At 45.8% G+C, this 23,881-nt stretch overlaps 1 protein-coding gene across 3 annotated transcripts; it reads left to right on the top strand.

The window, feature by feature from the left end:
- Positions 1-2,486: 2,486 nt before the first annotated feature.
- rrm2b (ribonucleotide reductase M2 b) lies at positions 2,487-23,544 on the top strand. 3 transcript variants are annotated; one of them, XM_065020103.1, is made up of 9 exons: positions 2,487-2,629; positions 6,567-6,719; positions 9,118-9,234; positions 13,729-13,862; positions 15,003-15,097; positions 16,264-16,397; positions 16,756-16,860; positions 20,114-20,227; positions 20,401-23,544. In XM_065020103.1, the coding sequence occupies exons 1-9, from the start codon at positions 2,579-2,581 to the stop codon at positions 20,551-20,553; spliced, it is 1,056 nt and encodes a 351-aa protein (XP_064876175.1). In that variant the 5' UTR covers positions 2,487-2,578; the 3' UTR covers positions 20,554-23,544. The 3 variants fall into 3 exon arrangements, with proteins under 3 accessions (XP_064876175.1, XP_064876177.1, XP_064876176.1); XM_065020105.1 differs by lacking the exon at positions 6,567-6,719; XM_065020104.1 differs by lacking the exon at positions 9,118-9,234.
- The last annotated feature ends 337 nt before the right edge of the window (positions 23,545-23,881 follow it).

Below are 23,881 nucleotides of genomic sequence, written 5' to 3'. Positions count from 1 at the left end.
TGCCGTAATATGGATTTGGTCTTTTACCAAATAGGGATATCTTCTGTATACCACCCCTACCTCGTCACAACACAACTGATTGGTCCAAACGCACTAAGAAGGAAATAAGTTCCACAAATTAACCTTGAACAAGGCACACCTGTTAATTGAAAAGCATTCCAGGTGACTACATCATGAAGCTGGTTGAGAGAATGCCAAGAGTGTGCAAAGCTGTCATCGAGGCAAAGGGTGGCTACTTTGAAGAATCTCAAATATAAAATATATTTTGATTTGTTAACACTTTTTTGGTTACTACATGATTCCATATGTGTTATTTCATAGTTTTGATGTCTTCACTATTATTCTACAATGTAGAAAATAGTTTTAAAAAATCAAGAAAACCCTTGAATGGTGTGTAGTCGGTGAGTCCAAACTGTTGACTGGTACTGTATTTATATGGTAACATTTTGAATCTGGGCTTTACTACTATAGCACATAGAAACACATTAAGTACCACATTTATAAGTGGAAAAACAGACAGTAAAAAAAATATAGAATCAATAAGATTGAAGTGTGTCCTATATCTAGGATATAAGAAAGTTCTGGAAATATATATTTTTTTACACATCTAACACCCATTTTGTGGGTTGGCACAAAACTACCTCTGTACTTTATTATTCTTTTTTTAAACCAGTACCAGGTTACCTTCAGAAGAGTCCCGGAACAGTTGTGTTTTTACTACCCAAATATGTTCTGATTTTCAGGGGGACTGTTGATTATTACTGCCGGTAATACTTAGTTCTTGTAATGCCTCCATTTAATCATGTTTGTTATATTAATTCCAAAACAATACATTCATTCACTGTTTTTAATACACCTTAAAAATGTTTTTGCTTACCCTGGTGTGAAATAAAACCTCATTCCACGACTTTCATGAACTCTTGCCTTGCGCTAATGGAGGTGCCAAATACAGATTATTAGCAGGTGATTAGTTAAGAAGCCAACTACTTCAAAGACTGCAACAATGCTGGACTATCATACCTGTAGACTGTGACACATTTATACGTTCTATTACTAGTGACAACTGCACAGAAAGATGCTCAAGACGGCCAACGTAATAATATGCCAAATGTACACTCTTTTGCGGATAAAGAACCTGCTTCTGATTTTCATCGTGACATAGCCAAGAGTTCATATGAGGAAGTGTCAATGGTGCAGCCCAATCAAAATCTCAGACACCCAAGAAATTAGGAATGAATACTACCACTTTGAGACAGAAAGTTGTCGTAGATGTTTGTCAGATGAGGAAATCGTAAGCTCTATGAAAACTGAATCAGATGAGCAAACGTGTAACTGGAGTGTTTGATGTCTGAATTAGCGAGGATACACTGAAATGTGTTTTTGTCGGATCAGGCACATTTTTTAGGGTTCAGGTATACCACTCCAAACCATGTCTTTTACATTGATTCGTGATAAATGGGAGAGGGTCCATTAGGAGAGAAGTGGTTTGAAAAAGTTCACATGGGTCAGCCTGTAGTTCTCTGGTGTTGGTTTATAGTTATCAAAGGTAGGCCTATTAACAGGAAAGATTAAAGAGTCCAATCCTTACTGTGTAGTACATTTTCGATATCAATTTTCAGTCAATTGGAAAAGGATACTAAAAACAAACGTTGAGCTCCGGAGAGGGAGCAACTTGCATTGTCATTACATAATACTGCCACAAATAAGGTGTACAGGGAATTAAAGACGCCGACCGACCTCTGGTGACGTTGGCTAGCTAAACGCATGCGCAGAAACACGTCACCGGGTCTAACGTAGAGATTATTTTGAGGAGATGGTAAACTTCATTGACATTGTAACGCCCGTTGTGTGCGTTGCCCATGCGTCGTCAATGGGCCGCGTTTAGCGTTCTTGGCGATTCTGGGCCAAGGAGATCACTCCTTCAAGGAATGAATTAGAGTCAATTATATCTTAAAAACCCAACATTAGCATGAATTACGTGAACAAGAAGTACAACATTACACATTTTCCGAGATAATTAACATGTTCTCTGTAATATCGGATAGTTTTGAAATAGTGTCATTGCATACTATCGAGGAAAATAGATGTTTCTCGATTAGTTTAGCAGCCGTTTGATGCAGCATGACAACGGGAACGCGATGGGTCGACGTCTGCCGGCAGAGTTTCGCCATTTATTTCTTGCATATTTCCTCTATTATCTTGGTCGAATTGTGCGTTAAATCAAAGTTGTTTTTTACGAAAATGAAAACGTGTCCGTTTGTCACTTTCACGAGGTTGGAGTAGTAACATGTTCAACTACTTAAGACACTGGCTCTAATCCAGGTTGTGCCTTTAGATTTTGAGAAAATGGAGATCTAAAGACAATCATGTAACATCTCTCACTGACTTGTGGAACCCTAAACCCCGGCCTGGTCTGTTGCGCCTACGTTCCCTCACTTCTCGCGATGTTGCGCCTACGTTCCCGGCACTTCTCGCGATATTTCGCCTCTCGGTTTAGAAACGCTGTGACCAGACCAAAGACAACAAGGTGAACACTAGCAGGAGCGACTTCGCTGCTTGAGTGTTGCTTGTTCACGAAATGGACTGCTCAAATCTAACCAATGTACGCACAGAGTCCAAGGATTACCAGGTAACAATAATGTAAACCTGTCGAAATGCCTTTTTTTTCCCCCATTGTGTATAGTTGTAACGTTATTACTATGCCACTTTAAATTGCCTAGTGTGTGAGCTTGTGTAACCTATAAACAAAGACCACTGCCTCAACGTATCAACAACTGAGAGCTGAGATGTATGTAGTTTAGTCCGTTAAACAGTATGGAACAACCAAAACATTCAGGGCAGAGGCACCTTTGCGAACGACCGTGATACATTGCTGCGATATTGCTGCATTGATTGTTGATCTAAATTTAAATGTGGTCGAGAAATTACTGCTATCACAAAGAGCATGTTACCAAGATGCACATGTATAATAGCAAACAACTTATTTATTCATGTCAAATATAATGTTGCTGCTATTTTATGTAAGAACTGCATTGTCGTACATGTGTTTTCACCGACGTTATGAAACAAAAAATGGTGTATGGGGTTGCTGCCGGAGCACCGTGCAGCGGGTACCCTCACTAGTTTCTATTTGACGAGAATACATGGAGCTGGTCAAACTATTTCTGCAAAATTAATTCAGATACATTCTAAATAAATGATATTTAATTAGCACTACAATTATATGAAACGATAGAATGCCAATCCAAATAAATATGTATAGCAGCCTAGAGGTAGATAAATAAATGGTGGTTCTTCCCCGTCTTCTCTCTGGCAGTGGCGAGAATGATGAACTATTAGCCTAGCTGTGTGCACTGCGGGTGCCACTGACTACTTCAGCCGATCAGACCTTTGGAAAAACATGTGTGTGTCTTCCTTGAGGATGTTCGTAAAACTCCACAGACCCCTCTTGTGCAGTGTAACCCAGAATTATGTGACCACTTGGTTATTAAGGCGACACCATTTTGCCTCTAGGACCAGTGGCGACCAGTCATTCAGGGCAGGTGAAGAGCCCCACATTTTTTGCAAAAAAAGGCTTGCCTGTTTTGCGTGTTATTTTGTCATCAAACGTGTCACATATCAGTTTGTAAACAATGTATGTATATATATATATTTATTTATTTATAATCACTGACTTAATGAAGCTGCATACAATCATGGTCTCTTTTTTAAATGTTATTTTCTTGATTTCGTCAGCTCCAAAATGCAGGTGTTTCAGCCCAGCTCAGTGCTTTCTGTAGTGATGGGGCAAGCCAGCAGAAAATAAGGAGCGTTGCGCCATGATTGGCTCAGTGTTCTGTCACTCACGGGGACACTCTACGTCACCGCCAAGTCTAAGGGTAGAGATTATAGCCCCTTGGGTGCGGCAATAGAGTTACATTAGAAGTGCCCATCCAAGAAGGCTTAAGGTCATTGGCCACAGATACAATTATGTCAAATCACATTATATGTTCAGTAGCTTTGATTGGACTGATCATGTCAACATCTTACTTTCAAAATCTTAGCTGGCAGTCATCATCATGAATCAAGTCGACAATCTACTGACAAAAACTTTTGAATCCTTGTCATATGAAGAGACATTATTGATAAAACGTATCGGTGCTCATCGGCTATTGGACATAAACATTACACAACAAGTTGGAAATCACAAATTCAACAATGAGTGGTTTGGAAGGAATCAGTGGCTGTGTGGTCCCACATCTGGGATTAAGGGTCTCTTTTGTTCCCAAATTTAAAATGATAAACGTTCAACATTGGCCATGCTGTCAATAAAGCATGATTTGTGCTCCTCTCAAAACAACTGTTACCTCAGAACTGCAAAGTCTTGAACTCATTGAAGTCAAGTTAATTAACTGGGAAGTCGGGAATTAACAAGCTCTGACTGGGAAAACGGTTGGGTATAAACTGGTTGAGAGAATTCCAGGAGTGTGCAAAGCTGTCATCAACGCCACTTTGAAGAATCTCATATAATATATTTAGATTTTATTTTTTTTAACACTTGTTTTTGGTTACTACATGATTCCATATGTGTTATTTCATAGTTTATGTCTTCACTATTATTTTACAATGTAGAAAATAGTTTTAAAAAATAAGAAAACCCCTGAATGAGTAGGTGTGTCCACTCTTGACTGGTACTGTGTTTACATTAGTCTATAGCCTACAAATAGCCCCAGTATACCATGTAGGCCAATTAGAGTACAGCCTACAAATAGCCCCAGTATACCATGTAGGCCAATTAGAGTACAGCCTACAAATAGCCCCAGTATACCATGTAGGCCAATTAGAGTATAGCCTACAAATAGCCCCAGTATACCATGTAGGCCAATTAGAGTACAGCCTACAAATAGCCCCAGTATACCATGTAGGCCAATTAGAGTACAGCCTACAAATAGCCCCAGTATACCATATAGTCATAGGCCAATTAGAGTACAGCCTACAAATAGCCCCAGTATACCATGTAGGCCAATTAGAGTACAGCCTACAAATAGCCCCAGTATACCATATAGTCATAGGCCAATTAGAGTACAGCCTACAAATAGCCCCAGTATACCATGTAGTCATAGGCCAATTAGAGTACAGCCTACAAATAGCCCCAGTATACCATGTAGGCCAATTAGAGTACAGCCTACAAATAGCCCCAGTATACCATGTAGTCGTAGGCCAATTAGACTCTAAACTATTGTTGTTTGTTCCTGAACTGGCCCGAATGGCAGAGCTATCATTCAGCACCACAATTTGGTTCAACTTCTTTAAATAACATCATCCTGGGACTGCCCTTTCAGCATCTTTTGCTTAAAATGACCTTTTTAGTCCTTTCGCTTCAAATAAACAAGTTCTGTCTAATAGTCCTACTCATCACTTATCATTACAAATAGGGGATGATCACTTCTCACCATGGTGCTCTTTAGTAACGTTAGATCAAAACTGAATTAATGTTTCTCAAGATCACATAATGATTCATTTTCATTTTGCATAACAGAGCCTAATATAATAGCATAGCCTGTAACGTTACTGTTACACCAACACCTAATTTCAATGAGATTTTAAGATGGTTAGCTGAAGCCGAATAGTCAAAATGTAGAATGCGGCAGAACTCAACAGCGCTCACCGCTAGAGAGGATATATACTCTGAAACTAAATACAGAAAGGCTAATAGTTTAACAGCATCTGCTTTAATTCACTCACCAAACAGTAATTCACAAATATCTAAATGACCATGAAACTAATTGAGATCACATGACTGGCCCAGAGCAACACGTGACTGGCCCAGAGCATCACGTGACTGGCCCAGAGCAACACGTGACTGGCCCAGAGCAACACGTGACTGGCCCAGAGCAACACGTGACTGGCCCAGAGCATCACGTGACTGGCCCAGAGCAACACGTGACTGGCCCAGAGCACACGTGACTGGCCCAGAGCATCACGTGACTGGCCCAGAGCATCACGTGACTGGCCCAGAGCAACACATGGAGATGCAGTCTGAATGGTAAAACATGAAGAATTATCATTCACCATTGACAGTGATGATAACCTATTTTTAAAATACGTATGCCAAAGTTGGTGTTTGAGGGAATTCAAAATATAACTTTTTCTTTATTTATCTTGAACCTTTATTTAACTAGGGTTTAGACAATAGCCTGTGTGGCCATAGGTAGATGTTGTAATTGGAGCACTCATTTTTTCTATGCATATTCTAGAATGATGGGCTATTAAATTGGCTACGTCTGTCAGTACAAACTTTCAGGAAATGATGTCATTTATGTTTTTTTTTTGTTTTTTTTTGCACTACCTCACCTAAAACAGACCTACACCACTGGCTAGATCAGCTGTTTCAGTGACTTTGTACTAATGTACAACCTTCAATATTCTCCAACCAGTGGTAACACAACAGAAGGTGCCTTTCTTTGCTATCTGTAGCTCTGATACGCCTAACATTCTAAAAGGCTATCAAATACATTTCAGTTGATGTGTAGGTGACTGTATGCTGTAAGGTGAAGACGCTGTGGTCTTCAATTGTCTTCATACAGAACAGCCACAAAGACACAGACCAGCAGCACTGCACAGAGGATGAGCCCTTGCTTAGAGACAACCCCAGGCGTTTTGTCATCTTCCCAATCCAGTACCCTGACATCTGGAGGATGTACAAACAGGCCCAGGCCTCCTTCTGGACAGTGGAAGAGGTGGGGGCTAATTAACTTGAATTCCAAATGCTGCCTATTCCCTGGAAAGAGCAAGACAGTCGTCAGAATACATGAAACAATACTCCCTCATTTTGAATGTGTGAAAACTGAAGGCTGTCGCTTGCTAGATTGATGTGTGGTTTGTAAAGCCTGATGTCAGGAGAGCGAGGCAATATGCTACATACAACACACAAAGTCTCACTCACTTAAAAACAAAGCACGGTTTAATGTAGGTGGTTGATGTGTGGTTAGGAGGTGGTTGATGTGTGGTTAGGAGGTGGTTGATGTGTGGTTAGGAGGTGGTTGATGTGTGGTTAGGAGGTGGTTGATGTGTGGTTAGGAGGTGGTTGATGTGTGGTTAGGAGGTGGTCGATGTGTGGTTAGGAGGTGGTCGATGTGTGGTTAGGAGGTGGTCGATGGTGGTTAGGAGGTGGTCGATGTGTGGTTAGGAGGTGGTCGGTGTGTGGTTAGGAGGTGGTCGGTGTGTGGTTAGGAGGTGGTCGGTGTGTGGTTAGGAGGTGGTCGGTGTGTGGTTAGGAGGTGGTCGGTGTGTGGTTAGGAGGTGGTCGGTGTGTGGTTAGGAGGTGGTCGGTGTGTGGTTAGGAGGTGGTCGGTGTGTGGTTAGGAGGTGGTCGGTGTGTGGTTAGGAGGTGGTCGGTGTGTGGTTGGGAGGTGGTCGGTGTGTGGTTGGGAGGTGGTCGGTGTGTGGTTAGGAGGTGGTCGGTGTGTGGTTAGGAGGTGGTCGGTGTGTGGTTAGGAGGTGGTCGGTGTGTGGTTAGGAGGTGGTCGATGTGTGGTTAGGAGGTGGTCGATGTGTGGTTAGGAGGTGGTCGATGTGTGGTTAGGAGGTGGTCGGTGTGTGGTTAGGAGGTGGTCGGTGTGTGGTTAGGAGGTGGTCGATGTGTGGTTAGGAGGTGGTCGGTGTGTGGTTAGGAGGTGGTCGATGTGTGGTTAGGAGGTGGTTAGGAGGTGGTCGGTGTGTGGTTAGGAGGTGGTCGGCGTGTGGTTAGGAGGTGGTCGGCGTGTGGTTAGGAGGTGGTCGGTGTGTGGTTAGGAGGTGGTCGATGTGTGGTTAGGAGGTGGTCGTGTGTGGTTAGGAGGTGGTTGATGTGTGGTTAGGAGGTGGTTAGGAGGTGGTCGGTGGTCGGTGTGTGGTTAGGAGGTGGTCGGCGTGTGGTTAGGAGGTGGTCGGCGTGTGGTTAGGAGGTGGTCGGCGTGTGGTTAGGAGGTGGTCGGCGTGTGGTTAGGAGGTGGTCGGCGTGTGGTTAGGAGGTGGTCGGCGTGTGGTTAGGAGGTGGTCGGCGTGTGGTTAGGAGGTGGTCGGCGTGTGGTTAGGAGGTGGTCGATGTGTGGTTAGGAGGTGGTCGGCGTGTGGTTAGGAGGTGGTAGGCGTGTGGTTAGGAGGTGGTCGGCGTGTGGTTAGGAGGTGGTTAGGAGGTGGTCGGTGTGTGGTTAGGAGGTGGTCGATGTGTGGTTAGGAGGTGGTCGATGTGTGGTTAGGAGGTGGTTAGGAGGTGGTCGGTGTGTGGTTAGGAGGTGGTTAGGAGGTGGTCGGTGTGTGGTTAGGAGGTGGTCGGTGTGTGGTTAGGAGGTGGTTAGGAGGTGGTCGGTGTGTGGTTAGGAGGTGGTTGGTGTGTGGTTAGGAGGTGGTCGGTGTGTGGTTAGGAGGTGGTTAGGAGGTGGTCGGTGTGTGGTTAGGAGGTGGTCGATGTGTGGTTAGGAGGTGGTCGATGTGTGGTTAGGAGGTGGTCGGTGTGTGGTTAGGAGGTGGTCGGTGTGTGGTTAGGAGGTGGTCGGTGTGTGGTTAGGAGGTGGTCGGTGTGTGGTTAGGAGGTGGTCGATGTGTGGTTAGGAGGTGGTCGATGTGTGGTTAGGAGGTGGTCGATGTGTGGTTAGGAGGTGGTCGATGTGTGGTTAGGAGGTGGTTAGGAGGTGGTCGGTGTGTGGTTAGGAGGTGGTCGGTGTGTGGTTAGGAGGTGGTCGACGTGTGGTTAGGAGGTGGTCGGCGTGTGGTTAGGAGGTGGTCGGCGTGTGGTTAGGAGGTGGTCGGTGTGTGGTTAGGAGGTGGTCGGTGTGTGGTTAGGAGGTGGTCGGCGTGTGGTTAGGAGGTGGTCGATGTGTGGTTAGGAGGTGGTCGGTGTGTGGTTAGGAGGTGGTCGATGTGTGGTTAGGAGGTGGTCGATGTGTGGTTAGGAGGTGGTCGGATGTGTGGTTAGGAGGTGGTAGGGCGTGTGGTTAGGAGGTGGTCGGCGTGTGGTTAGGAGGTGGTCGGCGTGTGGTTAGGAGGTGGTCGGCGTGTGGTTAGGAGGTGGTCGGCGTGTGGTTAGGAGGTGGTCGACGTGTGGTTAGGAGGTGGTCGATGTGTGGAACTGTTTGTAACCAACCGTCTGTGCTGCAGGTGGATCTATCGAAGGACCTGGCACACTGGGACAACTTGAAGCCTGATGAGAAACACTTCATCTCTCACATCTTAGCTTTCTTCGCTGCCAGCGACGGCATCGTCAACGAGAACCTTGTGAGTCCCTCTCTTAGGAACCCTGGTCTGTAGGGCGTTAGGAACCCTGGTCTGTAGGGGGTTAGGAACCCTGGTCTGTAGGGGGTTAGGAACCCTGGTCTGTAGGGGGTTAGGAACCCTGGTCTGTAGGGGGTTAGGAACCCTGGTCTGTAGGGGGTTAGGAACCCTGGTCCTGGTCTGTAGAGGGTTAGGAACCCTGGTCCTGGTCTGTAGAGGGTTAGGAACCCTGGTCTGTAGGGCGTTAGGAACCCTGGTCTGTAGGGCGTTAGGAACCCTGGTCTGTAGGGGGTTAGGAACCCTGGTCCTGGTCTGTAGGGGGTTAGGAACCCTGGTCTGTAAGGGGTTAGGAACCCTGGTCTGTAGGGGGTTAGGAACCCTGGTCTGTAGGGGTTAGGAACCTGGTCTGTAGGGGGTTAGGAACCCTGGTCTGTAGGGGTTAGGAACCCTGGTCTGTAGGGGGTTAGGAACCCTGGTCTGTAGGGGGTTAGGAACCCTGGTCTGTAGGGGGTTAGGAACCCTGGTCTGTAGGGGTTAGGAACCCTGGTCTGTAGGGGGTTAGGAACCCTGGTCTGTAGGGGGTTAGGAACCCTGGTCTGTAGGGGGTTAGGAACCCTGGTCTGTAGGGGGTTAGGAACCCTGGTCTGTAGGGGGTTAGGAACCCTGGTCTAGGGGCTTTAGGAACCCTGGTCTGTAGGGGCTTTAGGAACCCTGGTCTGTAGGGGTTAGGAACCCTGGTCTGTAGGGGGGGGAACCCTGGTCTGTAGGGGTTAGGAACCCTGGTCTGTAGGGGTTAGGAACCCTGGTCTGTAGGGGCGTTGGGAACCCTGGTCTGTAGGGGGTTGGGAACCCTGGTCTGTAGGGGTTGGGAACCCTGGTCTGAACCCTGGGGGTTAGGAACCCTGGTCTGTGGTGGGAACCCTGGTCTGTAGGGCGTTGGGAACCCTGGTCTGTAGGGCGTTGGGAACCCTGGTCTGTAGGGCGTTGGGAACCCTGGTCTGTAGGGCGTTGGGAACCCTGGTCTGTAGGGCGTTGGGAACCCTGGTCTGTAGGGCGTTGGGAACCCTGGTCTGTAGGGCGTTGGGAACCCTGGTCTGTAGGGCGTTGGGAACCCTGGTCTGTAGGGCGTTGGGAACCCTGGTCTGTAGGGCGTTGGGAACCCTGGTCTGTAGGGGGTTGGGAACCCTGGTCTGTAGGGGGTAGGGAACCCTGGTCTGTAGGGGGTAGGGAACCCTGGTCTGTAGGGGGTAGGGAACCCTGGTCTGTAGGGGGTAGGGAACCCTGGTCTGTAGGGGGTAGGGAACCCTGGTCTGTAGGGGGTTGGGAACCCTGGTCTGTAGGGGGTTAGGAACCAATGGAGATTCTCCACTGAGCGGCTTTGGTCCAGGACTCGACGTCCAGGAAACTGTGTCTGGGAAACTGCCCCATAAGTTTTGTTCTAGATCATGGATGTAGCTATACAGTAGTACTGTATTATACTGTATTATACTGTATTCTCACCCCAGCCTATTTGTTGTTGATGTAGCTATACAGTAGTACTGTATTATACTGTATTATACTGTATTCTCACCCCAGCATATTCATCCTTCATCCTTTTATCCTTTATTTAACTAGGCAAGTCAGTTAAGAACACATTTTTAATTTCAATGACGGCCTAGCAACAGTGGGTTAACTGCCTGTTCAGTGGCAGAACGACAGATTTTTTTCCTTGATCTTGCAACCTTTCGGTTACTAATCCAACGCTCTAACCACTAGACTACCCTGCCACCCCTACACTCTAACCACTAGGCTACCCTGCCACCCCTACACTCTAACCACTAGGCTACCCTGCCACCCCTACACTCTAACCACTAGGCTACCCTGCCACCCCTACACTCTAACCACTAGGCTACCTGCCACCCCTACACTCTAACCACTAGGCTACCCTGCCACCCCTACACTCTAACCACTAGGCTACCTGCCACCTCTACACTCTAACCACTAGGCTACCCTGCCAACCTCTAACCACTAGGCTACCTGCCACCCCTACACTCTAACCAGGGGCTACCCTAGGTCCCTACACTCTAACCACTAGGGCCACCTCTACACTCTAACCACTAGGCTACCCTGCCACCTCTACCCTCTAACCACTAGGCTACCTGCCACCTCTACACTCTAACCACTAGGCTACCCTGCCACCTCTACACTCTAACCACTAGGCTACCTGCCACCTCTACACTCTAACCACTAGGCTACCTGCCGTCTCTACACTCTAACCACTAGACTACCCTGCCACCCCTACACTCTAACCACTAGGCTACCTGCCGTCTCTACACTCTAACCACTAGAATACCCTGCCGCCTCTACACTCTAACCACTAGGCTACCCTGCCGCCTCTACACTCTAACCACTAGACTACCCTGCCACCCCTACACTCTAACCACTAGGCTACCTGCCGTCTCTACACTCTAACCACTAGACTACCCTGCCACCCCTACACTCTAACCACTAGGCTACCTGCCACCTCTACACTCTAACCACTAGGCTACCCTGCCACCTCTACGCTCTAACCACTAGGCTACCCTGCCGCCTCTACACTCTAACCACTAGGCTACCCTGCCACCTCTACGCTCTAACCACTAGGCTACCTGCCGTCTCTACACTCTAACCACTAGACTACCCTGCCACCCCTACACTCTAACCACTAGGCTACCTGCCACCTCTACACTCTAACCACTAGGCTACCCTGCCACCTCTACGCTCTAACCACTAGGCTACCTGCCGTCTCTACACTCTAACCACTAGACTACCCTGCCACCCCTACACTCTAACCACTAGGCTACCTGCCACCTCTACATCCTAACCACTAGGCTACCCTGCCGCCTCTACACTCTAACCACTAGGCTACCCTGCCGCCTCTACACTCTAACCACTAGACTACCCTGCCACCCCTACACTCTAACCACTAGGCTACCTGCCACCTCTACATCCTAACCACTAGGCTACCCTGCCGCCTCTACACTCTAACCACTAGGCTACCCTGCCGCCTCTACACTCTAACCACTAGACTACCCTGCCACCTCTACGCTCTAACCACTAGGCTACCCTGCCGCCTCTACACTCTAACCACTAGACTACCCTGCCACCTCTACGCTCTAACCACTAGACTACCCTGCCACCTCTACACTCTAACCACTAGGCCACCCTGCCGCCTCTACACTCTAACCACTAGGCTACCCTGCCGCCTCTACACTCTAACCACTAGGCTACCCTGCCCCCTCTACACTCTAACCACTAGGCTACCCTGCCACCTCTACACTCTAACCACTAGGCTACCCTGCCACCTCTACACTCTAACCACTCGGCTACCCTGCCGCCTCTACACTCTAACCACTAGGCTACCCTGCCTCCTCTACACTCTAACCACTAGGCTACCCTGCCGCCTCTACACTCTAACCACTAGGCTACCCTGCCACCTCTACACTCTAACCACTAGGCTACCCTGCCGCCTCTACACTCTAACCACTAGACTACCCTGCCACCTCTACACTCTAACCACTAGACTACCCTGCCACCTCTACACTCTAACCACTAGGCTACCCTGCCGCCTCTACACTCTAACCACTAGACTACCCTGCCGCCTCTACACTCTAACCACTAGACTACCCTGCCGCCTCTACACTCTAACCACTAGGCTACCCTGCCGCCTCTACGCTCTAACCACTAGGCTACCCTGCCACCTCTACACTCTAACCACTAGGCTACCCTGCCGCCTCTACACTCTAACCACTAGACTACCCTGCCACCCCTACACTCTAACCACTAGGCTACCCTGCCGCCTCTACACTCTAACCACTAGGCTACCCTGCCGCCCTCACACTCTAACCACTAGGCTACCCTGCCACCTCTACACTCTAACCACTAGGCTACCCTGGCACCTCTACACTCTAACCACTAGGCTACCCTGCCGCCCTCACACTCTAACCACTAGGCTACCCTGCCACCTCTACACTCTAACCACTAGGCTACCCTGCCACCTCTACACTCTAACCACTAGGCTACCCTGCCACCTCTACACTCTAACCACTAGGTTACCTGCCGCCTCTACACTCTAACCACTAGACTACCCTGCCACCCCTACACTCTAACCACTAGGTTACCTGCCGCCTCTACACTCTAACCACTAGACTACCCTGCCACCCCTACACTCTAACCACTAGGCTACCCTGCCACCTCTACACTCTAACCACTAGGCTACCCTGCCGCCTCTACACTCTAACCACTAGGCTACCCTGCCACCTCTACACTCTAACCACTAGGTTACCTGCCGCCTCTACACTCTAACCACTAGACTACCCTGCCACCTCTACACTCTAACCACTAGGCTACCCTGCCACCTCTACACTCTAACCACTAGGCTACCCTGCCACCTCTACACTCTAACCACTAGGCTACCCTGCCGCCTCTACACTCTAACCACTAGGCTACCCTGCCGACCCACTGTTATCCATCCCACAGGTCCAGAGGTTTAGTCAGGAGGTACAGCTTCCAGAGGCCCGATCCTTCTATGGGTTCCAGATCCTCATAGAGAACATCCATTCTGAGATGTACGGCATGCTCATCAATACTTACATCAGGGACTCTGAGGAGAGGTACGTGACTATAGTCTAATGAGATGTACGGCATGCTCATCAATACTTACATCAGGGACTCTGAGGAGAGGTACGTGACTATAGTCTAATGAGATGTACGGCATGCTCATCAATACTTACATCAGGGACTCTGAGGAGAGGTACGTGACTATAGTCTAATGAGATCTACGGCATGCTCATCAATACTTTACATCAGGGACTATAGTCTAATGAGATCTACGGCATGCTCATCAATACTTACATCAGGGACTGTAGTCTAATGAGATGTACGGCATGCTCATCAATACTTTACATCAGGGACTCTGAGGAGAGGTACGTGACTATAGTCTAATGAGATGTACGGCATGCTCATCAATACTTACATCAGGGATCAGGGACTCTGAGGCTCATCAATACTTACATCAGGGACTCTGAGGAGAGGTACGTGACTATAGTCTAATGAGATCTACGGCATGCTCATCAATACTTACATCAGGGACTATAGTCTAATGAGATGTACGGCATGCTCATCAATACTTTACATCAGGGACTCTGAGGAGAGGTACGTGACTATAGTCTAATGAGATGTACGGCATGCTCATCAATACTTACATCAGGGACTCAGGGACTATAGTCTAATGAGATCTACGGCATGCTCATCAATACTTACATCAGGGACTATAGTCTAATGAGATGTACGGCATGCTCATCAATACTTTACATCAGGGACTCTGAGGTCTTCCCTGTCCATGTAACCTTATTCATTCTGATCTAGGATCAGGTCTTCCCTGTCCATGTAACCTTATTCATTCTGATCTAGGATCAGGTCTTCCCTGTCCATGTAACCTTATTCATTCTGATCTAGGATCAGGTCTTCCCTCTCCATGTAACCTTATTCATTCTGATCTAGGATCAGGTCTTCCCTGTCCATGTAACCTTATTCATTATGATCCCAAAGGCAACACTGATCCACTCCTCCTGTGTTATGCATTATGAACACAGGCCCTGGTATCCTCACCAGGTGGTATATGAAGCTCATTTTGTCAGTTGAGGAGATCATTGTGGTGAAACGGTGATACCAGACTTTGAGGAGGATTTGGTTGGTGCATGTTTTGATCTACAGGCACAAATGTTCTAAACCTGTTCTTCTTGTCTGCACAGGGAGCATCTGTTCAATGCCATTCAGACGATGCCGTGTGTGAGAAGGAAAGCAGACTGGGCCATCCAGTGGATCTCTGACACCAAATCCACTTTCGGTGAGTTCTTGAAAAAGGAACAGTCTCACAGCTGTAACATCCTCATTGCTATAGTAACAGTGTCCACCCAATGCATGGCTAGGACATGGTCCTCATTGCTATAGTAACAGTGTCCACCCTGGACAATGCATGGCTAGGACATGGTCCTCATTGCTATAGTAACAGTGTCCACCCTGGACAATGCATGGCTAGGACATGGTCCTCATTGCTATAGTAACAGTGTCCACCCTGGACAATGCATGGCTAGGACATGGTCCTCATTGCTATAGTAACAGTGTCCACCCAATGCATGGCTAGGACATGATCCTCATTGCTATAGTAACAGTGTCCACCCTGGACAATGCATGACTAGGACATGATCCTCATTGCTATAGTAACAGTGTCCACCCAATGCATGACTAGGACACGATCCTCATTGCTATAGTAACAGTGTCCACCCAATGCATGACTAGGACACAATCCTCATTGCTATAGTAACAGTGTCCACCCAATGCATGACTAGGACACGATCCTCATTGCTATAGTAACAGTGCAATGCATGACAGGGTCCTCATTGCTATAGTAACAGTGTCCACCCAATGCATGGCTAGGACATGATCCTCATTGCTATAGTAACAGTGTCCACCCTGGACAATGCATGGTTAGGACATGATCCTCATTGCTATAGTAACAGTGTCCACCCTGGACAATGCATGGCTAGGACATGATCCTCATTGCTATAGTAACAGTGTCCACCCTGGACAATGCATGGCTAGGACATGGTCCTCATTGCTATAGTAACAGTGTCCACCCTGGACAATGCATGGCTAGGACATGATCCTCATTGCTATAGTAACAGTGTCCACCCTGGACAATGATCCTCATTGCTATAGTAACAGTGTCCACCCTGGACAATGCATGGCTAGGACATGGTCCTCATTGCTATAGTAACAGTGTCCACCCTGGACAATGCATGGCTAGGACATGATCCTCATTGCTATAGTAACAGTGTCCACCCAATGCATGGCTAGGACATGGAAATGTTTCATATGTGTCGTTGGATAGTTATTTTGTGCGTTCATTCTTCGTTTAATAATTCATCCTTCGCTGCTATTTATCTATTTATACAAAAAAATGTTAATGCTGCCATTTTTTTATGAAACCATTCTTTCATGTTTCCTCCACAGGGGAGCGGATTGTAGCGTTCGCTGCAGTGGAGGGCATCTTCTTCTCAGGGTCGTTCGCTGCCATTTATTGGTTGAAGAAGAGAGGCCTGATGCCCGGGCTCACCTACTCCAACGAGCTCATCAGCAGAGACGAGGTTAGATACTCTGTGTCCTTTCAACTCTGAACCTCCAAGCCAGTTCCACTGGCTCTTTTTAGTTGTTCCCTTCTAATCAGGAAGTAATGTACACCTCCCAGGTGAGTGTAATTAACTAGCCGGTAGGTAACATAAACACAAAGTGTTTGGGTCCTCTTGGACTGGGTTTGAACAGTCCAGTTGTAGTCTCTTTTCAGGACGTCTAAGATACATCTTGATGCAGCACAAACATTTTCCAGTAAAGTCTCAACATTTTGCTGTTATTTGATTAGAAAAGTAGCTAAAATGTATTGACCTCCCTGCCAATATAAGTGTCACTATAGAGTATTGATCTTTTAATGTGTGTTTGTATCTACAGGGCCTGCACTGTAACTTTGCCTGTCTGTTGTACAGCTACATAGTGAAGAAACCGTCAGAGGACAGGGTGAAGGACATTATCACCAAAGCTGTCAGCATTGAGCAGGTGAGTCCGTGAAATTAATACTGTCTATCAGAAGTAGATGCATGACTCTCGCCTAGTGCTGTTGACCGTATTACCTCCACACCAGAGTCATGATGGCAGTCAAATTCCACCTGACCGTTTAGGTGATTAGGCTTCTCCAAGCTCTGATGCTGCGGATGGTCATTAGTAGCCTACCAAACTTACTAACATCCTGGTACTCAGCCCTCTATTGTCCCACTATTCACTTTGACATCAATGCTAACCTAATCAAACACTCCGTGAGAGCTCATCAGGTCATGTTGCGCAACATTTCAATAGGCTATGGAATTGCGTGAGAACAGAGTGATGGCCTCTATTAAAAAGAGGAGGATCCCATCAGACTTCTATAGACTAGGCCTACTATATTTATTTCTCAACTTTCCTAATATGAAGCACTTGGCTTGTCTTTGCAACAGGAGTATAGCTTACCTGATGGGAAAAGCGTTCTCCATTTGCTATTTACAAGCATTTCACTACACTCACAATAACGTCTGCTAAATATGTGTATGTGACCAGTAAATTTGATTTTGAAGTGCATTGATGACATATTTTTCCACTGCCCATTTCGATACAGGCGCTTATGATAAGGGTACATTCTAAATCAAAACAAATTTCACAAATATTTAGTATATTTAAAGACCAGATTAAATCAGCAATAGTCTGATGGGTGACAATATTAGCCTATCACTTGTGAATGATATATTATGACGTGTGTATGATGCCCAGCATAAGAATCAATACATTTGTTTATTCTAATCATAGTTGTACACCTCATGTAGCCTAGCCCATAGGCCTATATGTTTTTACAAGGTTTGTATCACAACTACAGTGGCCGAATAACTTAAAATTAATCACATTAATCCGCTTTATAAGGGGCGTAGAGCCTAACAGGCATATACAGTGGGGAGAACAAGTATTTGATACACTGCCGATTTTGCAGGTTTTCCAACTTACAAAGCATGTAGAGGTCTGTAATTTTTTATCATAGGTATTCTTCAACTGTGATACTTATGTCATGATACTTATGTCTACGAAGGCCCAGCTGATTTGTATGGGTCCAGGTTTTGCAGCTCTTTCAGAACATCTGCTATCTGGATTTGGGTAAAGGAGAACCTGGAGAGGCTTGGGCGAGTAGCTGCGGGGGGGCGGAGCTGTTGGCCGAGGTTGGAGTAGCCAGGAGGAAGGCATGGCCAGCTGTTAAGAAATGCTTGTTAAAGTTTTCGATTATCATGGATTTGTCGGTGGTGACCGTGTTCCCTAGCCTCAGTGCAGTGGGCAGCTGGGAGGAGGTGCTCTTGTTCTCCATGGACTTTACAGTGTCCCAGAACTTTTTGGAGTTAGAGCTACAGGATGCAATTTTCTGCTTGAAAAAGCTGGCCTCTGCTTTCCTGACTGACTGCGTGTATTGGTTCCTGACTTCCCTGAACAGTTGCATATCACGCGGACTATTCGATGCTATTGCAGTCCGCCACAGGATGTTTTTGTGCTGGTCGAGGGCAGTCAGGTCTGGAGTGAACCAAGGGCTGTATCTATTCTTAGTTCTGCATTTTTTTGAACGGAGCATGCTTATCTAAAATGGTGAGGAAGTTACTTTTAAAGAATGACCAGGCATCCTCAACTGACGGGATGAGGTCAATGTCCTTCCAGGATACCCGGGCCAGGTCGATTAGAAAGGATTGCTCGCAGAAGTGTTTTAGGGAGCGTTTGACAGTGATGAGGGGTGGTCGTTTGACCGCGGACCCATAGCGGATATAGGCAATGATCACTGAGATCCTGATTTGAAGACAGCAGATGTGTATTTGGGGGGCAAGTTGGTCAGGATAATGTCTATTAGGGTGCCCATGTTTACGGATTTAGGGTTGTACCTGGTGGGTTCCTTGATGATTTGAGATAGCCTGTGAGAAAGACCTGACCATGTGATGGAGTGTGCAGCAGTCTGGGAGAAGGGCACACTGGCAGCAAGGCATGGATTTGTTTAGGGTGCGTTACGGCCACACAAAGGGGATGCAGCCGTGAAATTCTATGCATTGTCAAGTGCTTGTCAAATTGTGAACGAGTGACTGATGTAGTGTGTACAGCCTGCGCAAAAATACAAAGTAGAGCTCATGCCTTTTCAAGTGACTTTATTCAAATCATCATTAAGAGTCGCAACAAAGCAGCCGTACAATGTATAAAACATAAAGCCCAATGTTTGTGGAACAACTAAAGTTACGTGAATAACTCTAAATTAAGATATAGGAGTACCTATTTCTTTGTGAACCCTCCCTCAAATCGTTTGGAGAAAATGTCCTTCCTATTTTATTCAGCTTGGTTCAAATGTCTTCGACATACTATAAAATAATGACACGGAATTCTAAGCTAATCTTGTCTGCTAAATGAACTAGTCTAGCCCACAGCCAGATCAGGGCATAATGTAAGGACAATTCTGATTTATACTATTCTGTTCTTCTGAAGTAGACTACATTTTCTTCATGTTTCTTTAGACCGGTCTAAAATAAATCATGGATTTATTGTGAAGGTGTAGGCTATATTATATGAATGTATTTATTTTTAAACTGTAGATGTTCCCAAAGGTCTGCATCAGTGGCTTGTAGGCTGTGTGGAAGCCAGGAGATGCTGTATGTGTTTATGTTAATTAACGGTCAATTACCGTGAAACCGACAGTTATTTGCCTGACAATCACCGGTTGACAAAATTTGGTGACAGTCACAGCCCTACTCTCGCCATTACAAAAATATACTTAATTGTAAATCCATTAAAAACAGTGAGGTTTGGTTCATAGACCTTTTATCATACAGATACAATTACTATCTAACAATGATCTAGAACATATCCATAATGACACATTTTAACGTGAATCTGGAACGTGTCCATAATGACACATTTTAACGTGAATCTGGAACGTGTCCATAATGACACATTTTAACGTGAATCTGGAACGTGTCCATAACCACACATTTTTAACGTGAATCTGGAACGTGTCCATAACCACACATTTTACAGTGAATCTGGAACGTGTCCATAACCACACATTTTTAACGTGAATCTGGAACGTGTCCATAACCACACATTTTTACAGTGAATCTGGAACGTGTCCATAACCACACATTTTTAACGTGAATCTGGAACGTGTCCATAACCACACATTTTACAGTGAATCTGGAACGTGTCCATAACCACACATTTTTAACGTGAATCTGGAACGTGTCCATAACCACACATGTTCCCATTTCAGGAGTTTCTGACAGAGGCCTTACCTGTGGATCTGATTGGGATTAATGGTGTGCTGATGAAGCAGTACATTGAGTTTGTGGCAGACCGTTTACTCCAAGACCTGGGATTGGCCAAGGTGAGTCTTTCCCTATTATTTTGACTCTACAACATAGTATTTTGATATTTTTAGTGTGTAGGTAGCGTATACATAGCGCCAGCCTCCAACTCATGGATTGATAGGTTGTCATGCTTGGCTTGACAATGACAAAATAAAGTTGGAAAGAGCCAAACGAATGCTTTCTATCCCAGGTCTATCTGACAGAAAACCCCTTCGACTTCATGGAGTCCATCTCACTGGAAGGGAAAACAAACTTCTTTGAGAAGCGCGTGGCTGAGTACCAGAGGTATGGAGTGATGTCAAACACCATGAACTGTGACTTCACCCTTGATGCAGACTTCTAGTTAAAACACATGGTTCCACGTGAAGAAAAAGAGGAGGCTTCAGGAGTTCCATAATAGCCTCAGATGCGATTGGAGGGGAATCCTGATTGGAGGGGAATCCTGATTGGAGGAATTATAACCACATAGGTGCTGAGTGGCATAACATCAATCCAAGTACAGGCTGGGTTTGAAAATGGAAAAAGACATTATTACACTTGACCTGTATATTGAATTTACATTTGTTTTATTTTTATCTTGATTTAACAAGGACTTCACACTGACAATGGCAGCAATACTAGTGAACCAATGCAATGGTTTTAATAAGTGTAACCGATGTGAAACGGCTAGCTTAGTTACATTTACATTACATTTAAGTCATTTAGCAGACGCGGTGGTACGCGCTAATAGCATTTCAATCGGTGACGTCACTCGCTCTGAGACCTTGAAGTAGTTGTTCCCCTTGCTCTGCAAAGGGTCGTGGCTTTTGTGGAGCGATGGGTAACGATGCTTCGAGGGTGGCTGTTGATGTGTGCAGAGGGTACCTGGTTCGAGCCCAGGTAGGGGCGAGGAGAGGGACAGAAACTAAACTGTTACATAAGGAGTTATTCATCAATGCCTTTTGTTTTGTTTTATAAAATGAATACTGCTCATAGTCTCTCTCTGATAATCATTTGTTCTAGGTGCATAGCTAGAACTATTAGGAAGAAATGTGTGTGTGTGTGTGTGTGTTGGAACACCACAATATTTTCCTTTGTATCCCACCTGCTTCTACATATTTCTAGCTCCATCACTTATCAATGCTTTCTTTTTGTGGACAGCCACTGTCAAATTAAGCCCCCCCCCTGGCGCTAGCTAGTTGGTAGTGCTGGCAGTGGCTATGCTACATGCTAGCTGACGTTTTGAAAAAGATGGCAACGGACTGGCAAGCATTAACTGATTTAAGCCAAGTTAATATCCAGTTGTCTCAGAGAGCTGTTATCCTCCGGGCCGGAGATCGTAGTTGGGGTGAAGTTGGGTCTTGACGCCTGAGCGTTACCCGTCATGAGTGATTTTTCTCCACGGCGGCGGACTCTTCGGTGGGAAAAGGCAAGGAGCTTCCGGTTACTCGACAGGGGCAATGCCCTCCAGGATCAAGTGAATACAATTGTGAAGCACGAGGAACAAAAGAAGACAAAAATATCAGGAAACGGTACACACATTCAGCTATCTGTAAATAGGAATTGTCGCAGCATTGGCAACATTTTTTTTTTAAATGTGTAGCTTTGTGTTGTTGGCTGGTTAGCGTGTTAACTTGCTAATATTAGCCGCTAGCTAGCTTAGTTTGCTATTGTTAAGTACTGGCTTCGTTTTGATAGCTTAGTTTCCAGCTAGTTAGCTAGCCATTTTCATTAGCATTAATGTTTTCATTCGTGTTTTCAATTTTATTTTTTTGATATTTTCACTGGTATTGTTAACAAACACGCCTCTAAAGAAAATGAGAATTAAAAACAGGTTCAGCCCCTGGTTCGACCGTGATCTTGCAGAGTTTCTCCACCTCAAGAATTGCATTTGGCAAAAGGTTCGGCACACGCATACTCAGAGGCTGACTGGTATATTCGTTCAAGCAAATGAGAAATAAGTGCACTCAGGCTATCCGGAAGGCCAAAGTTAGTTACTTTAATGAGCAGTTCTCTCTCTGGGTCTAACCCTAAGAAGTTTTGGAAAATGAACCCTCCTCCTCCTCCTCACAGCTGTCCATGTCCATTAATGTTGATGATGTGGTTGTTACTGACAAGAAGCACATGGCTGAGCTCTTTAATCACCACTTCATTAAGTCAGGATTCCTATTTGACTCAGCCATGCCTCTTTGCCCGTCCAACATTTCCTCATCTCCCTTCTAATGTGACTATCCCCGATGCTTCTCCCTGCAAGTACTTGGGAGTATGGCTGTACAGTACACTGTCCTTCTCTCAGCACATATCAAAGCTGCAGGCTAAAGTTAAATCTAGACTTGGTTTTCTCTATTGTAATCGCTCCTCTTTCACCCCAGCTGCCAAACTAACCCTGATTCAGATGACCATCCTACCCATGCTAGATTACGGAGACGTAATTTATAGATCGGCAGGTAAAGGTGCTCTGGAGCGGCTAGATGTTCTTTACCATTCAGTCATCAGATTTACCACCAATGCTCCTTATAGGACACATCACTGCACTCTATACTCTTCTGTGAACTGGTCATCTCTGTATACCCGTCGCAAGACCCACTGGCTGATGCTTATTTATAAAACCCTCTTAGTCCTCACTCCCCCCTATCTGAGATATCTACTGCAGCCCTCATAGGCCTCACTCCCCCCTACCTGAGATATCTACTGCAGCCCTCATAGGCCTCACTCCCCCCTATCTGAGATATCTACTGCAGCCCTCATAGGCCTCACTCCCCCCTACCTGAGATATCTACTGCAGCCCTCATAGGCCTCACTCCCCCCTATCTGAGATATCTACTGCAGCCCTCATCCTCCACATACAACACCTGTTCTGCCAGTCACATTCTGTTAAAGGTCCCCAAAGCACACACATCCCTGGGTCGCTCCTCTTTTCAGTTCGCTGCAGCTAGTGGCTGGAACGAGCTGCAACAAACACTCAAACTGGACAGTTTTATCTCCATCTCTTCATTCAAAGACTCAATCATGGACACTCTTACTGACAGTTGTGGTTGCTTTGTGTGATGTATGGTTGTCTCTACCTTCTTGACCTTTGTGCTGTTGACTGTGCCCAATAATGTTTGTACCATGTTTTGTTCTGCTACCATGTTGTTGTCTTGGGTATCTCTTTATGTAGTGTTGTGTCTCTTGTTGTGATGTGTGTGTTTGTCCTGTATTGTATTTATTTATTTTAATCCCAGGTCCCCGTCTCCACAAGGCCTTTTGGTAGGCCGTCATTGTAAAAAATAATTTGTTCTTAACTGACTTGCTAAAATTAAAGTTAAATAACGTTTTAAAATATGTATGTAATAAATGTTGTCTTAGGTCTCTCTTTTTGTAGTGTTTTGTCCTATATTTATCTTTAATCCCGGACCTCCGTCCCTGCAGGAGGCCTTTTGGTAGGCCGTCATTGTAAATTTGTTCTTAACTGACTTGCATAGTTAAATATGTAATACCCTTGTTTGAACTAGATATTGAGTTTATTTGTTATAATTAATTGGTATGGAATTTGGTGGAATGGAATTGCTCCTAAATTGTTATGTTAATCTTTTTGAATAAATATTTATTTAAGTGAATAGTTTGGTCAAACCTGAAAGTAAACCAATAGGGTCGCTTGTTAAGCTGTGGCCATTGGGGACCTGGTTAACGGGAGGTCTGGGGCAGTTGAG

Source organism: Oncorhynchus nerka, linkage group LG7 (assembly GCF_034236695.1).
Source record: "Oncorhynchus nerka isolate Pitt River linkage group LG7, Oner_Uvic_2.0, whole genome shotgun sequence".
Classification (NCBI taxonomy): Eukaryota; Metazoa; Chordata; class Actinopteri; order Salmoniformes; family Salmonidae; genus Oncorhynchus; species Oncorhynchus nerka.
The sequence above is the reverse complement of the archived record's forward strand: the minus strand, read 5'-3'. Positions and strand labels throughout refer to the sequence as shown.

Coding starts and splice junctions, on each gene's coding strand:
- rrm2b (XM_065020103.1), top strand. CDS start 2,579: ATGGACTGCTCAAATCTAACCAATGTACGCACAGAGTCCAAGGATTAC. Junction 13,863..15,002: donor ATCAGGGACTCTGAGGAGAG/GTACGTGACTAT, acceptor TTGTCTGCACAG/GGAGCATCTGTTCAATGCCA. Junction 16,861..20,113: donor AAGCTGTCAGCATTGAGCAG/GTGAGTCCGTGA, acceptor TTCCCATTTCAG/GAGTTTCTGACAGAGGCCTT.